We start from the raw sequence: 18,368 nt of genomic DNA on the forward strand, positions 1-18,368 counted from the left end.
CGCTTGATAAGACGCACTTTTCCCCTCCTAAAAAGTAAGGGGAAATGTGTGCGCGTCTTATGGAGCAAATGCAGGCTGAGCAGCTATCCCAGAAGCCAGAACAGCAAGAGGAATTGCTGCATCTCTCTTGCTGTTCTGGCTTCTGGGATTCAGAATTTTTTTTCCTCTTGTTTTCCTCCTCCAAAAACTAGGTGCGTTTTATAGTCTGGTGCGTCTTATAGAGCGAAAAAGACGCTAAGTTGCATTGAGGGTAGGAAAGTTGGGGTAAGCATAATTAAAATAATCAAGATTCACTCCATGTAGAAGTTAACCAATAATCTGCATGTATAAGAATTGCATAACTTATTTTTTTCATTGTGGAGTATGAACATAAAGTTTGTGTGACAACTCTGCCCAGTACATGGACTGCAAAACCCCATATCTTATGTATGTACCTATTCCACATTGATTCCCAATCGCTACAATTATCTTCTTGTAACACTGCTTTGAGTATTTTTAAACGATGCAAATTATGTAAAAGAAGCACACAGGCAGCCTTTATTGTCGGAATTTCTTGGTCTTGCTGGACCTCCCAGTGGCTTTTGTTAGTATTGTGATCACATTATCCTTCTGTCTCAACTGGGCTTTGAATTCTGATCCTTCTTGGAGAGCCATTCACAAAAAGTAGTGCTAGGAGAGTTCAGTTCCACCCCACAGTCTCTGGCTAGTGGGGTGCCTCGGAGTTCCATCTTATTCTCAATGCTCTTCCAACAGGCTACAGTGGTGCCTCGCAAGATGAAAATAATCCGTTCCGCGAGTCTCTTCGCCTAGAGGTTTTTTCGTCTTGCAAAGCAACCCTATTAGCGGCTTAGCGGCTTAGCGCTGTTAGCGGCTTAGCGGCTATTAAAGGCTTAGCGGCTTAGCGGCTAAAAGGCTATTAGCAGCTTAGCGGCTTAGAAAAGGGGGGGGGGAGCAAAAAAAATCGCAAGACGTTTTCATCTTGCGAAGCAAGCCCATAGGGAAATTCGTCTTGCGAAGCGCATCGAAAAACGGAAAACCCTTTCGTCTAGATGGTTTTTCGTCTTGCAAGGCGTTCGTCTTGCGGGGCACCACTGTGCATGAAACTGCTGAGAGAAGTCTAGCTGAATATTTGGGCTGCACTGCCAATCAGCATACTGATGAGACACTGCTCCATCCTTCTTTTCCACCTACAAATTCCAGTGATACTGTAGAACTCATGAACAGGTGCCTGGATACAGTTTTAGGATGGATGAAGGAAAACAAGCTGAAACTTATTGCAGATAAAACAGAGGCCCTGTGCTGTGGGAGATCTATCAATGAGGACAGAAGAGGTAAACTCAGTATACCTAAAGGAGCGTCTCCACCTCCCATTGTTCAGCCCGGACGCTGAGGTCCAGCGCCGAGAGCCTTCTAGTGGTCCCCTCACTGTGAGAAGCCAAGTTACTTCTCAGGCAGAGGGCCTTCTCGGTAGTGGCGCCCGCCCTGTGGAACGCCCTCCTGTCAGATGTCAAGGAAATAAACAACTATCTGACTTTTAGAAGACATCTGAAGGCAGCCCTGTATAGGGAAGTTTTTTAATGTTTGATGTTTTATTCTGTTTTTAATGTTCTGTTGAAAGCTGCCCAGAGTGGCTGGGTAGAAATAATAAATTATTAAATTATTATTATTATTATTATTATTATTATTATTATTATTATTATTACACTGGTCTTAGGTGGGGTTACACAAGGACTAGGTATGGCGCTTGGGAGTGCTCTTGAATCCATTGCTGTCTACCAAGGCACTGATAGCTGCCTGCAGTAGCCCAGAATTAATTCTACCACCTCAGGCTGGTAGGGTAGCTGCTGCCCTGTCCAGATTGGCATGGCCTTGGCTTGGTCATTCATGGTCTGGTTACCTCCAAAGCAAACTACAACACTGTGCTTTCTGTGTTGTCTCTGAAGACAACTCGGAAACACCAGCTAGTGCGAAATACAGCGATCAGGATACTAATGAGCTCCAGAAGGTCTAAATGTGTTGCATCACTTTTGTGCCATTTTCAATGGCAATCAATACATTTTGGAGCCTAATTCAAAGTGCTATTAACTTTTTAGGCCATAAATGGTTTGGGGCCAGATTATCTCAATGTACCCCTGCACCTATATGGCCTTTCCCATAGTGTAAGTTCCTCAAGACCACTAACATTCGTGGCTTTGGGTCTGATTGCTTGGTAATTATGTTTTTTGTTAATAGGTGGAAGTTGTTCAGCCTCGGCCAGGTTGGGTTGAACTGGATCCTGAAAGACTGTGGACACAATTTGTTGGTGTGGTTAAAGAGGCAGTTCAAGGTAACCATGAAACTCAACATTAGCTGCTCTTCCAAAACCTGTGACCTTATGTGGATGGAGATAGCTTGGCTACAAGTACCCTCGCTCTGGTAACCTCCTGCTTAGACTATTGCAGGGTGTCATATGTGACTCTGTCAATGGCCTGGAAGTTGCCATGGCTCCAGAATTGGGCCACAACAGTATTTACTTGGAAGTCTGCTGATGCTTGTGCTTTGTCTGCATTCCAGACCCAAAGTACAGGGTTTAACCTTTTAAAACCCAAAATGGCTCATGGCCAGGTTTACCGAAAGAACACTCATCCTATATTAACATTAAGATGGGATATAACATTGAAACCCATTTAATGTGCTTGTATAGCCCACATGAGGGACACGGGTGGCGCTGTGGGTTAAACCACAGAGCCTAGGGCTTGCCCATCAGAAGGTCGGCGGTTCGAATCCCCGTGACGGGGTGAGCTCCCATTGCTCGGTCCCTGCTCCTGCCAACCTAGCAGTTCAAAAGCATGTCAAAGTGCAAGTAGATAAATAGGTACCGCTCCAGCGGGAAGGTAAACGGCGTTTCTGTGTGCTGCTCTGGTTCGCCAGAAGTGGCTCAGTCATGCTGGCCACATGACCTGGAAGCTGTACGCCGGCTCCCTCGGCCAGTAAAGCGAGATGAGCTCCGCAACCCCAGAGTCGGCCATGACTAGACCTAATGGTCAGGGGTCCCTTTACCTTTATCTTTATACCCCACATTGTTACCTTGTGATGCATGCCAGTTAATTTGGACCACATATTAGAGTATCTCAACAAAAATTCTGGGATCACCACCTGGAGGAACTACTAGAAATTATTATTATTATTATTATTATTATTATTATTATTATTACTACTACTACTACTACTACTACTATTATTAATGCATGCCCCACCCATCTGGCAGCTTCCAGTGCATATAAAAACATAATAAAATGTCAAGCATTAAAAACTACCTGATACAGATGTATTCTAAAAGTTGTGTAGTTCTTTGTCTCCTTGATATCTGATGGGAGGACATTCCATACAGAGGGCGCCACTGCCAATAAGGCCCTAATTGACTCCCACCACTTGGTGATTGCACAACTCATCATCTCCATTTTAGGACCACATGAAGAGGGACTTCCAAGTAAGGGGAGGATCCTGGCCCAATCAGAGTCCCCCCTCATGGGAAGTATCTCTGCACATCTACATTGGCCTCTTTGCATGTATTCTGAATGTGTGGGTGATGAGGTGGTGGTCACCAGCCACATGGGGAAGTTGTCTGAGCCCTATAAATTGAGTTCAGAGGGAGACATATTCATCGCTTTTAGTAAAGGAACACGCTCTCCCTTGAGACTTGCCAAAACTAAGCAACTTTTACTGCTCAAGGCTGAAGAACATTTAATGCGATGAAATCTTATTCTGCTTTTCTGGAAGCTATGGTTTTGCACAGCCTTCCTGATCCCTTACTTACAAATATAAATATCTGTGTTCTCTAATGCTCATATAACTTTGTTAGGACATTCTGCTACAGGTCCATGCTACTAAAATTCAAAGCTGTGTGTGCACAGTATCTCTTCCTACTGCCAAAGAAGCAAACATTTTTATTTATTTTTTGAAGTTTTGCACATGACTCTCCCCAACACTCTGTGTGTTCTTTGAATCACATGTCCAAGACTGTTTCAGTGGCCATATTGTTCAGCTGAATGAACAGCTGGCTTTTGTTAAGTTGCTGAATAAAGTGGAATGAAATTCTTTATGAATGAGTATGGGTGAATAGCTTCTGATACTAAGGCTACGTTACAGCAGTTGTTTCATAAAGTTCACTGCTCAGTGTTCAAATTTTTCTTTTAGCTGCTGGAGTGAAAATGAATCAAATTTCTGCCCTTGGACTCTCAACACAGCGAGGAACTTTCATTACGTGGAACAAGTATGTAGAGAGCATGCTGGTTATAAGAGATGTTTGTAACCCTCAAAGACAAGCTTGCAAATGTGTTTGTTTTTAGATGTGGCTGTAGTTATGCTGTGAAGCAGAAGTAGCTGCTCCTAAGTGTGTGTATGTATGTGTCTATCTCTCTTTGCATCAAATGTTCCTGCAGGGTTGAGAAGCAAGGAGTCCTTACCCGCCCTTTCATTTTCGGATGACATTTATTTCAAAAGGCAGTTTTAAAAGGTTGACCATCACCTACAGTGATGGTCTGACATTATTCTGTCAGTCAATCCCTTAAAGACATGAACTGTTTCTAAATATGCTGTCTAATTTGCCACTTAATATGCAGATACAGAAGGTGGCAAATTGTAGGTTCCTCCTCCTCAAAAAAAACAAGAGCAGGTAGCCTTGGAATGTTGTGGTTGAGAGAAAGCACCTTAGCCAACCTAAAGGTGACTATTAGGACATCTTTGCTGTATTCTACACAGTCTCTCACTTGCTGGGCTCTGTAGAACTTCTGCCTGATGGGAACTGATGGGAGCAAAGTACAGTACTGCTTCCTCATTGCTCTTAAAATGTGACATCAACCGCCCTCAAGATGTTTCACCAGATAGGCTTTTTTTTGCTTGGAATACATAAATAAGGAGGAAAAAAGGGCAGGGACTTCTGTTCTGTGTTCCCAACTTCTTCTTACTACCCATACAGTTTGAGTATGGTAACACTGCTCAGTCCAACTTTATGTGTGGGTTATAACTGTCAGAAGGGGTATAGCAATAGGTGTATTCAGTCTTTTAAACTGTAAAGTGAGTAAATCTTGCAGAAGTCTGATTATGTTCCAGGAACATAGTGTGCATTGCTTCAGAGACTTTAAAAATTAAGCTGACTTTTATGGTTTTGAAAAGAGGTTAAATTTCTTTAGAGCAAATAAAGCATCTGATTCTCTGTGATCAAATAAGTAGCTTAAATTTCTTATTCTCTATGCATGCAAGCGCAGCACAGCATACAGCATTAAAGCTCATTTTTTTTAAAAAAAAATGAGATTTATGGGGGGAGAGGGGTTTGTTTGTGCTTTTTCGTTCCTGTTTTTATTAGGTATTTTATTACGTGTTTTGTGTTTAAACCTGTGTTTTTATGTTGTGAACTGTCCTGAGATCTACGGCTGAAGGACAGTGTACAAATATAATGAATTTAAAAATATACAGTGGTACCTCAGGTTAAGTACTTAATTTGTTCCGGAGGTCCGTTCTTAATCTGAAACTTTTCTTAACCTGAAGCACCACTTTAGCTAATGGGGCCTCCTGCTGCTGCCGTGCCACCGGAGCACAATTTCTGTTCTCTTTCTGAAGCAAAGTTCTTAACCCGAGGTACTATTTATGGGTTAGCGGAGTCTGTAACCTGAAGCGTATATAACCTGAAGTGTATGTAACCCGAGGTACCACTGTAATAATAAATGAATGTATAGAAAATATTGAATTTAGGATTGTGCTACTAAAACCAGGTGGGGTTAAATAATGTTACCTCTTAGGTCATAGAGCCATTTTGATTTCAGGTGAATTAGCGGTGTTGCACACATACCCCTCTCCCTCCTCTCCCAAAATGTGCACCCTCAAATTGTATACCAGAGTGGATTTTGATGGTGCACAGTGGGCTGTAGGGAAAAGTTCCATTGCACAAGTGAACTTTGTTGACTAGTGGAACAGTAGCCCTGGTCATGAACCAAAGAGTTTCTGCATTCAAGCATGCCATCTCCCACTTGCAGTTTGAAGTTATTTATTGCTGTTTTGCAACATGCTTATGTTTCTCCTTCTGGAAATGAGCCAAGAGTGAGCAAAATTTAGTAAGCGCCATTCACCACCATGCCTAGTCATTGCCCAGCTATGAACTACCTGTCTGGCCTTCAGGTAAACTGTTATATCTGCATCAGCTCTTTTGCCACCATCACATTGGCCCAATCTGGAATCAGTAGTATGGGGATAATTGGACTGGTCTAGCTTCCGCTTTGTGCATTGAGTACTTTTCATAAAGTTGGTGATCTCTTCTGCCTTTTTCAGGAAGACAGGAAAACCTTTTCATAACTTCATAAGCTGGCAAGATTTGAGAGCTGCTGAACTTGTAAAGTCCTGGAACAGATCTCTTACAATGAAGGTGAGGTAGCATTGATACCTTTACTAAAATACAGAGAAGTAGGTATGAAGGTGTACCCTGACTTCAAAGCACCAAGAGCAGGCATAGGCAAACTCGGCCCTTCAGATGTTTTGGGACTACAACTCCCATGATCCCTAGCTAGCAAGACCAGTGGTCAGGGATGATGGGAATTGTAGTCCCAAAACATCTGGAGGGCCAAGTTTGCCTGTGCCTGATCAAGGTGAGGTGAGGCACTACTTTGACCAGGGAAGAAGTGGGATGGGGGTTTCTTCTTATTGAAATTGAAAGCCCCTCTATTCCTCAACCCCTACATATGGAGCAAATAACAGCTTGAAGGAGCTAATCATCTCTTCTCTCCCACCTATCAAGGAGTTGCATTCAGCGATTATTCACCAGTTTGCCTTCTGTGCCATGTATTTTGGCTTTGGGGGCCAGGTTTCAAACTATACAGATTCTATAAAGCAAGACTTAGTTACTTTTGCCTGCATGACGATGTTGATAGTCTGGTCTTCATGAGATGCACAGATATGTTCTCAGCTCTGAAAAGAAGGGGATTAAATTGAAGATGACCAAAGTGGTGCCCTCCAGTAGTTCCTGGCTGCATCCTCCCCAATTATTGGCTGTGTTAGCCAGGACTAGTGGAAATTGGGACTCACATGGTACAGAATATTGTACTCAGTGGCGTAGCGTGGGGGGTGCAGGAGGGGCCGTCCGCACAGGGCGCAACATCTGGGGGAGGGCGCTCGCCGCCTCCGGAGTCGCCGAAGAGCCTCGGGCGCAGGCTGTAGCAGAGCCCCATGTCTCGCGGAACCGACGAGCTGTGTGCGCATCCGGGCTGAAGGCGTCTGGCAAGCAGCGGCTCTCAGCGCTCGCCGCGGTCCCCGCGCACCAGGGCCGTGGAGGGCGCGCCAGGCAGCCCCTCCTCACAGCCCCGCCGCCGCCGCCGCCGCTGCTGCAGCTGCTGGGCCATGTTGCATTTTCCTCGCCTCTCCGCCCTCCTCCGGGCAAGCGGCGTTGTTTGGGCGGCAGCGCCAGCGGCAACTCGCCTCAGATCACCTGACACGGACCCGCCGCCGCTACCTTACCGTAAATACCCCAGCCCAGGCAGCAGCAAGAAGAAGCTGGCAGCGGCGGCAGGTTAGGGGTTAGGGGGCGCAAATTACTTGCCTTGCCCCGGGTTAGGGGGCGCAAATTACTTGCCTTGCCCCGGGTGCTGACAACCCACGCTACGCCGCTGATTGGACTAGTTCCAATAACCTCCCAGCAGTTTCTTTGAAAGTTGTCTCCTCACTCTTTCATATATAAAAATCCAGCAACATCAGGACAGCACCACGTTTTCTACCCTTGGGTTAAATTACTCAGCTGTTCCATTCAGACTCGGGCTTGGTTGCATGTGTAGCGGTATGAAACTGTAGAGTGCCAAGGCGGAAGAATGATTTGTGACACTTCAAAATTCAGGTTGCTGCCCTATTTTTTAAAAAAAGAAAATCTTCATGCAAAGGAAAAACCAGCAAAGCTGGTATTAGATTTTTGTTTACATGAAGATTTTTTTTTTTAAACAAGGGTACTTTGAAACATGCAATTCCCCACCTGCAGTGGAGCAGGTAGTTCTACCCCATGTATAGACTTCTCATTCTCCAACATGTATAGACCACCTCTCAAAATGGCTGCCAGAGGTCCTACCCTTCACCTGGGAACTGGCCAACCAAGTTGGCTTCTCATTAAGCAGTATGGGATTGCTAGTCCAACCAATTACTGAACAGGCTAACTTCATTGGGACTTGCATGGTACAGAATATTGGACTAGTTCCAATAACCTCCCAGCAGTTTCTTTGAAAGTTGTCCCCTCACTCTTTCATATATAAAAATCTTATCAGTGCTATTTTTCAAAAAGACATGCTGGAACTCTCCATGAATGCTTCTCTTGTTCTCTTATAATGGCAATGGTGCCCACCTGAGAGGTGCCTGAGTAAGTTCTGGGTGGGGGGGGGGGAGGCCCTGCTTCTATATATACATTATCTTCACTTGAATTGCTCTGTTCATAGATTGTGTGTAATTTCACCCAAACCCTCCCAAATGAAGTTTTGATAGAAGCCCTATAGGAGAGAATACCAATTATTTATCCAATCTTTCTTTCTTTCTTTCTTTCTTTCTTTCTTTCTTTCTTTCTTTCTTTCTTTCTTTCTTTCTTTCTTTCTTCGAACAGGCATTGCATGCTGTTTGTTCCTTCTTTCACTTTTTCACTCGGAGTGATCGCTTTCTGTTAGCGAGTTGCCAAACGTTCACAACACAGCATGTCTCTTTAAGACTGGCTTGGATTTTACAACATCTACAGGAGGTAAGCCTTGTCTTAGTATTCTCTGTAATGAGCTTTGTACGGGCTGGCTCTTTATTCCGGCAGAGGAACCTCTTTCAGGATGGTAATCATAATAGTGTACTGTTTGTTACATGCTAAATTTCATTAGAAAATGTCAACTGCTTGTTTTTATTTATTTATTTAACGCCCATTTATATACCACCTTTCCACCAAAGCACCTCAGGTGGTTTATTATTAGTGTAGCAATTAGAGTGTTGGATCTAGGACCTGGGAGGCAATTGCAGCTGCTTGTTGTTTTTTAAGAAAGAAAGAAAGAAAGAAAGAAAGAAAGAAAGAAAGAAAGAAAGAAAGAAAGAAAGAAAGAAAGAATACCCAGAAAAGACTTCTAAGCAGTAAACTGGTTTGATAGATAATCCACAACCTTCTAAAGGGGATAGTTGGGAAACTTGTTCCTTTGGTTTGCCTAACACTAAATAACATAATGTTACTTAGCTCAATTTTGATTTTATTATATTTTATTTTAACTTAACGCTGAAGTGTGTTATACTTGCCATCTTGAAATAAAACACGGTTGGTGTGTGTTTGCTTTCAGGTAGAACAAGCAAGTAAAGATGACAATTGCTGTTTTGGAACCATTGACACGTGGCTACTATATAAACTGACCAAAGGTGAGAAGGATGATTAAACAGATAGAAAGCACATGGCTTCTTGCAGAGAAGTAGTTGGATCCAAAGGTTGTGCGAATGGATTCTGCTCATACACGATTTCTCTGCCAGATACTGAATGAATTCCCTTCCTATTGCAACCCATCTGTGACATAACCCATGCTGTTTAAGAGGATGCTCCGTCCCTTTGGAGAAGCTTTTCAGGAGGTGTCTAGGATGAGGGGACAAGAAATATATTTTACACAAGCAGCAGCCTTCCACTTATGCAACATTTGGATCGAAACCAATATATGTACACTCTGGAAAGGAACAATGGAAAGATTCCTCTGCTGAGGCAGCTCTAATTCTGCCCTGTGGAAAGCTTAAATTCTTTAATATCACATTATCTTTGCTGCCTCATCCCTCAGTTTTCCTGAATTTTCCTTTTCTGAAAGTTTGCCTTACTGAATCTTGTTTCTTCCACTGTCCTGCTCCTCTGTGGAAACATAATTACTTCCTCCAGACCTATATTGTGCTTCTAAATAAGGTCCGAACTAGAAATGATGGCAGCAGATATGTTTGTTTAATCCCATCTGCTGTGCTTACATGTAAAGGGGGGGGTCACATCTTGACCTCCATAATCCATATCCCTAACATGTTTCTCTCAACCTTGTCACCTTCGTTACTGGAACTAGGCAGTGGAGAAATGTTCAGGTGAGGTACTCCTCTCCTTCTAATTTCTTTCAACATGTCCCTGCCCCAATTCATTGATCTCCCAGTCTCCTTTACTCAAATAACTTGTCTCTTCTCTCTGCATGGACGTGCATCCCCTAAGCTCTCCCAATTACAGTCCTGCCGTTTGTTATTGTGAGATGGAGGAGGCAGCTGTTCCCTTAGGCAGGAGTGGTTTCCTGGTTTAGCAGGTGGGAAGAAGAGAGGACAGGTTTTTTTGTGTGTAGGGCAGGGGTCTGAAGGTGCAGCATCACCCCTGGGTACCCTCAGCCCAACCACCACTTTTGTCTCTCTCTCTCTCCTTCCCATTCTTTGTTCTCCTTCCCACACATTTACATTAGCTGCTTTCTCCATCCATTTCTTCTCCTGTGCCTTTCCTCCCCTCCAACCTCCAAATGCTGCAGCCTCACTTTCTCCTCAGCTGTGTTGTGCATGTGGGGAGCTGCTACTGCTGCTACGGCCAGAGGTGGGGTAAACAAATTGTTATGTACTGAAGTTCTCACCCTGGGCCAGCAGGGGGATACTGTAGATAGTGATGCAAATAAGGGATCAAAAGTGACGTTCAGTGATTGGATAGTTTTAGAAAACTGTTACAGTTACATTGTACTGGAGCTCTATATAAGCAGGCTGACTGAACTCTTCAGTTCAGTTCTGTCCTGGCCTGTGAATAAACAAGAGCTGTTTGAAGAATCGCTGTGTCGTCTGATATGTTCACCCACAACTTAACACAAATGGTGGTAGTGCTAGTAGTACGTTACTTTCAATGAACTGTCCGGTTTTGTATCAGAGAGAAATTGAAAAGGATATCCTCTTAGAAGAAGACGACCGTAAACAAATGCTTGTCTGCAATAATGTGTTTGTGCTTTTCAAGTGACGTGCTGAGCAGGACTCAGACCTCCAACATTAAGTTCCCACGTCTTCACTGTAATCTTCTTTTTGTGTTTTTGAGCATTCACTAGTATTGGTTCCTTTTAATCCCCAGGTGCGGTGTATGCTACAGATTACTCAAATGCCAGTACAACAGCAATGTTTGATCCCTTCAAGGTATGCCTAATTCTCTCTGCAAAGCTGCTTCAATGTTTTCTCTGTATTGCTTTTAACTCCCCCTTTTTCATATGCATGTGATTTCAGCTGCAGTGGAGTGCGTTCATTAGCAAGTTTCTTTCCATTCCAATATCAATTTTCCCCCCAGTGGAGGACACAAGGTTAGTCCTAAGGTCTAATAAATAAGTCTATCTCTCTCTGATTTAGTATAGAAGTGGCACACTTTTCACACTTCTAGAATATTTATTTTTTGTTCACTATAGTTTTGATATGAGGGCAATAACCTTTAATGTCTTATTTTTATTTTAAGTCATAAATTTGGAACAGTTGATGCTGAGATATTTGGAGCGCCTATTGCAGTAGCAGCTTTGGTAAGTAAAAAAAACCCTTTCTTTCCTGTCCCCTTAGAAATATGTTTAGATCCAGTTGGGTACTATGTCAAGTACCGGTATATTAGTCCTAGTAGAAGTCTCCAGAGAGAACTTTCAAAGTGCAGGCCAGTCTGTGCTGTTTCTGCTACGTCTGGCTGAAATTGCCTATTTTAAAGTTCTTAAAATGGGTGCCAGTACCTTGGAGTGTGTCATGCCAGTTCTGTGCAGTACTTTGTTATCTGATAAACAAATTCAGTTCAAGAAATTGTTCAGTATTGTATGTGACGAATCTTAAAATCAGCAACTTCCTTCTATGTCAATTATTGTCTTCTGTGTTTACCTTCTCTTTCTCCTACAAAACAGAGGACATGCTTTTTCAGTAGCCATGCATTTGCCTTTTGAAGCTTTCTCTTTGTTAGAGTGAACTAAATTCTAATATAACACGGTTGAGGGAACCTTCATATCCCTTCAACCTAATGGGTTCTATTCAACACTATTAGGGGCATTCTGGGAAATTGAAAAGCTGGCTAGATCCTGCCACCTGGCTTAGAGTGCCAGGCAAGAAAACAAATTTAAAGGGATCCAGGGCAAAGATTTGTAGTAAGGTCCAGGCAGTTTTCCTAGTATGCTGATTGCTGACGCTGACTCTGGTCTTACTGAAGTATTGGACATAAATGTGGCAACATTTCGCCTGTTTAAAATTTTAGCTGGATAATGAACCCAAAATAGTATGCAATTCCAATGCCACATGTGGTTTGAGCCACTGTCAGTCAGTGTAGACAATATTGAACTAGATGAAGCAAGGCTTTGCCTTGACATTAGGCAGCTTCCTAGGTTTCTGTTCCAATTTCCATTCCTATTCCTACTTCTATTCCTGTTACTTTTCTTTTCCTTCCTTACAAAAAAGGAAAGTGCATACACTAACACAGAAAGATAATTACATTGACAGCCTGGTTTGTTTTGTTTTGTTTTTTTGTACTGAAGGTGGCAGACCAACAAGCAGCCATGTTTGGAGAGTGTTGTTTTGAAAGAGGTGATAGTAAGGTCACCATGGGGACTGGTACGTTTTGGGATGTTAACACTGGAAGCAAAATTCACGTATCTACGAAAGGTAAAGCCTATATGTTTGTGTTCTGAAAATGGCTGACAAGAAACACTTTATTTAAATATTTATATACTGCTATATTGTAAAAAAAATAAAATAAAATCAAACCGGTTTACAATAGCAACTATATATAAAAAGATAATTAAAACAAAAACAAAAAACTAGAGATGACCCACCAACCAAAATGGAAAGATATTGCCTGCATAAGCCTGGAAAAACAATAATTTTAGACGCAGTTATTTTCAGCATGGAATGTTACTTTTATTTTGTAATGAGGTTCTAAGGCAACTAAGGCTTGAATCCTGAGATGGGTTAACTTGAGGCTGTTCATGGAAGAAAGGATTCCTGTCTCCTCCTATCCATGTCAGTCACTAGCCACCCTGCAAAAAACCTCACCGGAGGGTCAGTGAGCCCTTCTGAATAACGGGGGAGGAGGTGGAAGCTACTTTCTGGATGGAAGCCATAGATGTTAATAAGAAAATATATAGTTTTTCAAGATACTCCCTTAGTGTGGCCAACATCTGTCACATGTTCAAATCGTTATCCCTTAGTGAGAGAAGCTACAAGGAGCATCTGCTACTAATAATGCTTACCAGTATTTGGAATAGAGCTTCACAGATTTATTCATTCATTCCTACCCAGCCTTCTAGGGCAAGCCCTCACCAGGTGGCTTACAATAAAAATGTTTAAACAATTGAAAAATAATAATAGAAACAGCATAAGGTAAACTCATATAGATTGATCAGTCAGGCAAACTTCCACCATCCATAATATTTTTTGTGCTGGGTGCTAGGCTGTGTTAGACAACAGTAGGAAGGCGGAAGGGCCAAATGCAGCCCTCTTCTGGCTCCAAAAATAACATACTATGTCCCACTTTCAGTCTTTTTTACAAAGCAGTTCACAAATCAGTAAATATGCTTCTACTTTAGTAACTAGCTCTAAGACCTGATGGCTTCTAACAGTAGTTCTAGGGATTGTAGACAATGTTCCTTGATACAATCATGATGATGGCTTTTGGCATGCCTCTTTTTTTTAAAAAAGAGAGAAATATATATATGTGGGCAGTTGAGAAAAATGAGGGGAAAAAACCAGAAGTGGGCACTTCCACCAGGAACAAACTGTTAGTCATACCTGGAATAGCATTTTGGATGTCAGATACTACTTGTGTATGTTATTGGGTTCTTTCAAGAGTTCCAAAGTCAACAAGGGCCTGTGACTGATTGATATTATGCATTGTATACATGTAATAAAACACTGCTTATGTTAGAAAAGTGAATGTGGTATAGTGGTTAGGATGCACAATAAACTCATGTCTTGCAACTTTAAGGCTTGTATCCAGTGGTTGGTTGGAAGATTGGGAAAGAGGTGATCTTCTTAACTGAAGGAAATGCTTCTGATACTGGGAATTCTATTAAATGGGCCCAAAGCTTAGGTGAGTAGCATGAATTAACTCTTTGAGCCTGAAATAATGTAGGGTGCAAAGCACAATCTTAGGACTATGTTTCTAGTTTTCAAATGTAGGGGTGAGGTTTAGTGTGTATTTCTTTAAGTGAGCTGAAGAATTTTCAGGTTTTCACTTACTGACCTTTTCTCAGTGCTCTGTACAGGCATCACTATAGTTCAATGGGGCACTCCTGCCAGGCAGAAGAAACACTCAAGGAGGCTGCAAAGCAGAGCCAGGAAGGGGTGTTGGCTCCAGAGGGGGCATGACTTGGAGAGAATCTTGCAGGCCAGATTGAGAGACCTAGTGGACTGCTTTTGGAACCCGGGCCCGAGGTTCTCCACCCCGTCCTAAATATGTTTACTAGAGAGTGAGCATCATGTGCCTGAGGAGATTTCACCCCTCCCATACCCAAGAATCTCCTGATGATCTCTGCTGACTCTCCAGAGAGGAGGAGGCGTGTTCTGCTATCTACTTATTCTGCCCCAGCACCACATCTGTGTGTGTGAGTTAGAGAGTCAGTCAGTCAGTGTATCGGAGAGAGAGAGTATGTTAGAGATTGTGTCTAGAGATAAGGTTGCTGCTAAGAGCAGCTGCAGACTCTCAGTGTAGCATTGATTTATGCTTAGAATATTCAGCTCTGTATATAGTTTTGTATCATAGTTGTAGTTACAGAATAAAAGGAAGATATTCTACAGAGCTGCTCTCCGAGTGGTTTATACTCTGCAAGACTCTGCAAAACTCTGCTGCGCAACGACTGTATTATTGAGACAGTGAATCCGGTGCTCTCAGCTCTAAGCTGTGAGTCCACAGCACTGTGACCTGTTCCTGAGAAAAAGGTGGTCTCTGGCAGTGCTACCCAGCTCGCCTGGCCCAGTTGGGGTTGAGGTGCATGAGTCCAGTTGGTGCACTGGCTCAAGGGCGATGCTGACAGTGCCCAATAAGACTTGCATCTGAATAAGCTTAAATAGTATTATGCTGGAAGTGAGCAAAAGGGGAGGACAAGATACATGGTCAGTCTCAGTGTGGCTGAGGATCTGCCATAGCCCAGCCACTCCCCACCACCCAGTAGGAAGTCCCTCGAGATCCTCATGATGCTGATGCACTGCTACTTCTCCTTGTTGTTGTCACTGCCATCTCTCTCTGCATGCAAGTAGTGATAACTGTGTGAACAGCATCTTCTGCTTGACTTGCATTAACTCTCCAGAGGCGCTATGGCAGGCATAGGCAAATTCAGCCCTCCAGATGTTTTTGGACTGCGACTCCCATCATCCCTAGCTAACAGGACCAGTGGTCAGGGATGATGGGAGTTGTAGTCCCAAAACATCTGTAGGGCTGAGTTTGCCCATGCATGATCTATGGAATGGGCATGGAGGGAGAAGGCAAGCAAGCTAGTAGGGGTGAGAGTGGCAAGAAGGTGGTGGGCTCAAGGATCACACAAAACCTGGAGCCAGCAGTGGCAGGATACCAAGAGATAATATTAACTGAGCTGCCAGTTGCAGGGACTACTACCCATTGTAGTAAAGAGTGCTCAAGAAATATTGTTCTTTTTTTAATGCAAAGTGTGTAAACCTTTGATTTTAGTCGAAAGGGGAAAACTTCAAAAGTTTGGGAAATACTAACCTTCCTATTGTGTGTATTTTCACAGGTCTTTTTACCAATCCTGAAGAGACATCAAAAATAGCCCAGAGTCTAGCAAATTCAGGAGGCGTTTGTTTTGTTCCATCTTTTAGTGGATTGCAGGTAAAATGACTTGATTGATTTGCTGAAGTGACGTTGGCATCCAAAATATATGTGATCCTAAAAAAGAAATGCATTTCATTCAGCCTTCATAGTTTCCACTTTTCATTGGTTGTAAAATTATCTTGCACTGCTTATTGCTCTTAATTTCCTTCTTCTTACTATGCTGCCTCTTTATTGTCATTTGTAAGTTATTTTTTTCCTTATAATTTCAGTCCATTCTTAGTCATCTGCCATCAGAACAAATTCCTGCATATCTTATTTTCATATCTTTTTATTTTAGATCCCAATGAATGACCCTTTTGCATGTACTTCTTTTATGGGGATCACATCTTCCACCACCAAAAAACATCTTGTTCGAGCTGTGTTGGAATCTATAGCTTTCAGGTACTAAGCCAGCATATCCCATTAAATCTCCAACACATGCTTTTGCGCTATTATTTGATTATACACATTCCATCACTCTGTGCTGCTCTGAGTTCTGACATGCCTGGTTCCTACAGAGTTCACATGGTTACAGAAAAATTATACCAGGGTCTGTCGGCCACACTCCAGTTTCCACAAAACGTTGTGGATCTCTACTTACATGCTTCCAGTTCAAAGCAGCCCACTCTCTTGCAAACCAAGGCAGGGAAAAACCCCTCTCAACCATATAAAGCAGACAGTTATTCTTTGTGCAGTATTTCCCCTTCCAGTGTCATATAACTGATAGAACCTGTCTGAAAACAGTGTCCCTTCCACTTCACTGCCTAATCTTTAAATTCAAACCGAGCAGGGAGAATGTCAATTATAGGCTGCCTTCACTATGGAAAAGAAAATTAAAGGCTGGCAAATACCAAAAGTTACCACTGTTCTTGCTAACGTTTTAACATTGATGTAAAAGTAAATGATTCAATGTTTTGGTTGCTCGGAAGATTAAAATAGGTATTTGCTCTCTGCTCCTACGGTAACTGGTGTGCCTTGTCAAATATTATTATTCTCAGTTGTGACCTTATTCCATTCTGCTTCTGTAGTGGATAGAGGTCATACACCAGTAGTAACTGGGAAATCATACCCTGCTCTGTGTAGACTAGAGTAATGCTGGGCAGTGTTAGCGACGTTACTTCTGTACGAGGGGTTGTTGGTGTGGCACTCACTGGTGCCATTCCGCCTGCTGCTATCTCCTACAACAGAACATCTCAGTCAATATCCTTTCAGTGGGTGCTAGGAGTGAGTACCCACCCTCCCTTCTGTTCTGAACAGCAGAGAGATGCAGAGCATTTCTCTCCACAAGTGAGTGCAGCATTTGGCTGATGTAGGTGCCTTGTCCCCACTTTTTTTTGGGGGGGGGAGGTGGGGGGAATGCCACATTCCAGATGTGGCAGACATGAAGCCACACACCCCACAGCAACCATTTTGTGCTACATCATGCCCTGCAACAGCCCTTTTGTGACCACCACCCACATCACTTTCTCAAAATTCCAGATATGCTTACTGACTCTAAAAGGTTGGTGCCTCCTTACCCAGAGGCTTTGAAATGCTTTCCTCATTGGGGTTAGGAGCTCCTCATCGCAGTTTAGTTTCCACAAGCGATGCAAAACTTTTAACCTGATTTGGTGGCTTGCCCGGTGATTCTTAGTAAGCCTATAATGTTGTTCTGCTCTTTGTGGGTTTGTTGAATGTGCCATTTTACTGTCTAATTTACACCACTTTAGCCTTTGAGAAAGGTAGCCTAAAATGTTCTCATGTAATAAAGATGGGAAACATGAAGAGCTGTACAGCTCCAGGTTATTTTAAAATAGCTCCCTTGAAGCCCATTATGAAAACTTATGAATTATCTCACTAGTTTTGAACTGTGGTTTCTTGTAACTGAATACTGAGCTTCTGAAGTTCATGTTACTTTTGTATAAATGCTTTAATTTCTTTTGAATCTCTTTTGCAAGAAACAAACAGCTTTATGATACCATCACAAGAGAGATGGACATCCCACCTACGACCATTCGGTATGTTGTTATCTCTAAAAATGTCTATGTGAATTTTTCTTTTATGTGGAACCATCCATTGATTTAAGATGCCAGATAGAGAGCAAAACTTCCCAGCTTCCTTTATGTTGTTGAAAACACTACAGTGAGCAGCCTTGTGACCTTTTGCATAACATTTTGGCAAATCGTAGATTTCCGATTTACATTACAGAAGTGTAGAACGTCTGACGGTCTGACGGTCCTTTTCATGGGCAAAAGATCTAAAATTGTATGGGGAATATTTTTCAGTCTGAGGGCCACATTTCTTCATGAGAAACCTCCTAGAGGTGATGTTCCTTCCATAACAGGCCGGGCCTCTTCCAAATATGTGCAGGGACAGAGCCATCCCATGTTCTTCCTCACAATACACACTCACCATCTGTTCATTCATTTCCCTCTCCCATTTCTCTCTCCCCAATTGCCTCCATTCCTCATCCAGTACAGCACTTAGACTTACAAAAATCTCCCATTGTTGTCCATGAAAACTTTTTTTTTAAAAACTAATTACGGCCTTTAAAATATTTGATTGGTTGAGGCTCCTGTTTCCTTCTGTAGAGCAAAGGGTTAGGGTTTGGCAT

At 42.7% G+C, this 18,368-nt stretch overlaps 1 protein-coding gene across 1 annotated transcript in view; it reads left to right on the plus strand.

Annotated features, from left to right (window-relative positions):
* The window catches only part of GK5 (glycerol kinase 5), a 32,238-nt gene that overhangs the window by 8,218 nt on the left and 5,652 nt on the right, over positions 1 to 18,368 (plus strand). Inside the window, exons 2-14 of the mRNA XM_081911118.1 lie at positions 2,233 to 2,326; positions 4,177 to 4,252; positions 6,304 to 6,397; positions 8,603 to 8,734; positions 9,306 to 9,381; positions 11,072 to 11,133; positions 11,221 to 11,294; positions 11,444 to 11,504; positions 12,489 to 12,615; positions 13,937 to 14,041; positions 15,699 to 15,793; positions 16,074 to 16,177; positions 17,713 to 17,772. Of these exons, the coding sequence (XP_081767244.1) occupies positions 2,233 to 2,326; positions 4,177 to 4,252; positions 6,304 to 6,397; positions 8,603 to 8,734; positions 9,306 to 9,381; positions 11,072 to 11,133; positions 11,221 to 11,294; positions 11,444 to 11,504; positions 12,489 to 12,615; positions 13,937 to 14,041; positions 15,699 to 15,793; positions 16,074 to 16,177; positions 17,713 to 17,772 (1,160 nt within the window). The remainder of the gene's footprint in view (positions 1 to 2,232; positions 2,327 to 4,176; positions 4,253 to 6,303; positions 6,398 to 8,602; positions 8,735 to 9,305; positions 9,382 to 11,071; positions 11,134 to 11,220; positions 11,295 to 11,443; positions 11,505 to 12,488; positions 12,616 to 13,936; positions 14,042 to 15,698; positions 15,794 to 16,073; positions 16,178 to 17,712; positions 17,773 to 18,368) is intronic.

This window comes from Podarcis melisellensis (genome assembly GCF_964234715.1).
Source record: "Podarcis melisellensis genome assembly, chromosome: 5".
NCBI classification, from domain to species: domain Eukaryota; kingdom Metazoa; phylum Chordata; class Lepidosauria; order Squamata; family Lacertidae; genus Podarcis; species Podarcis melisellensis.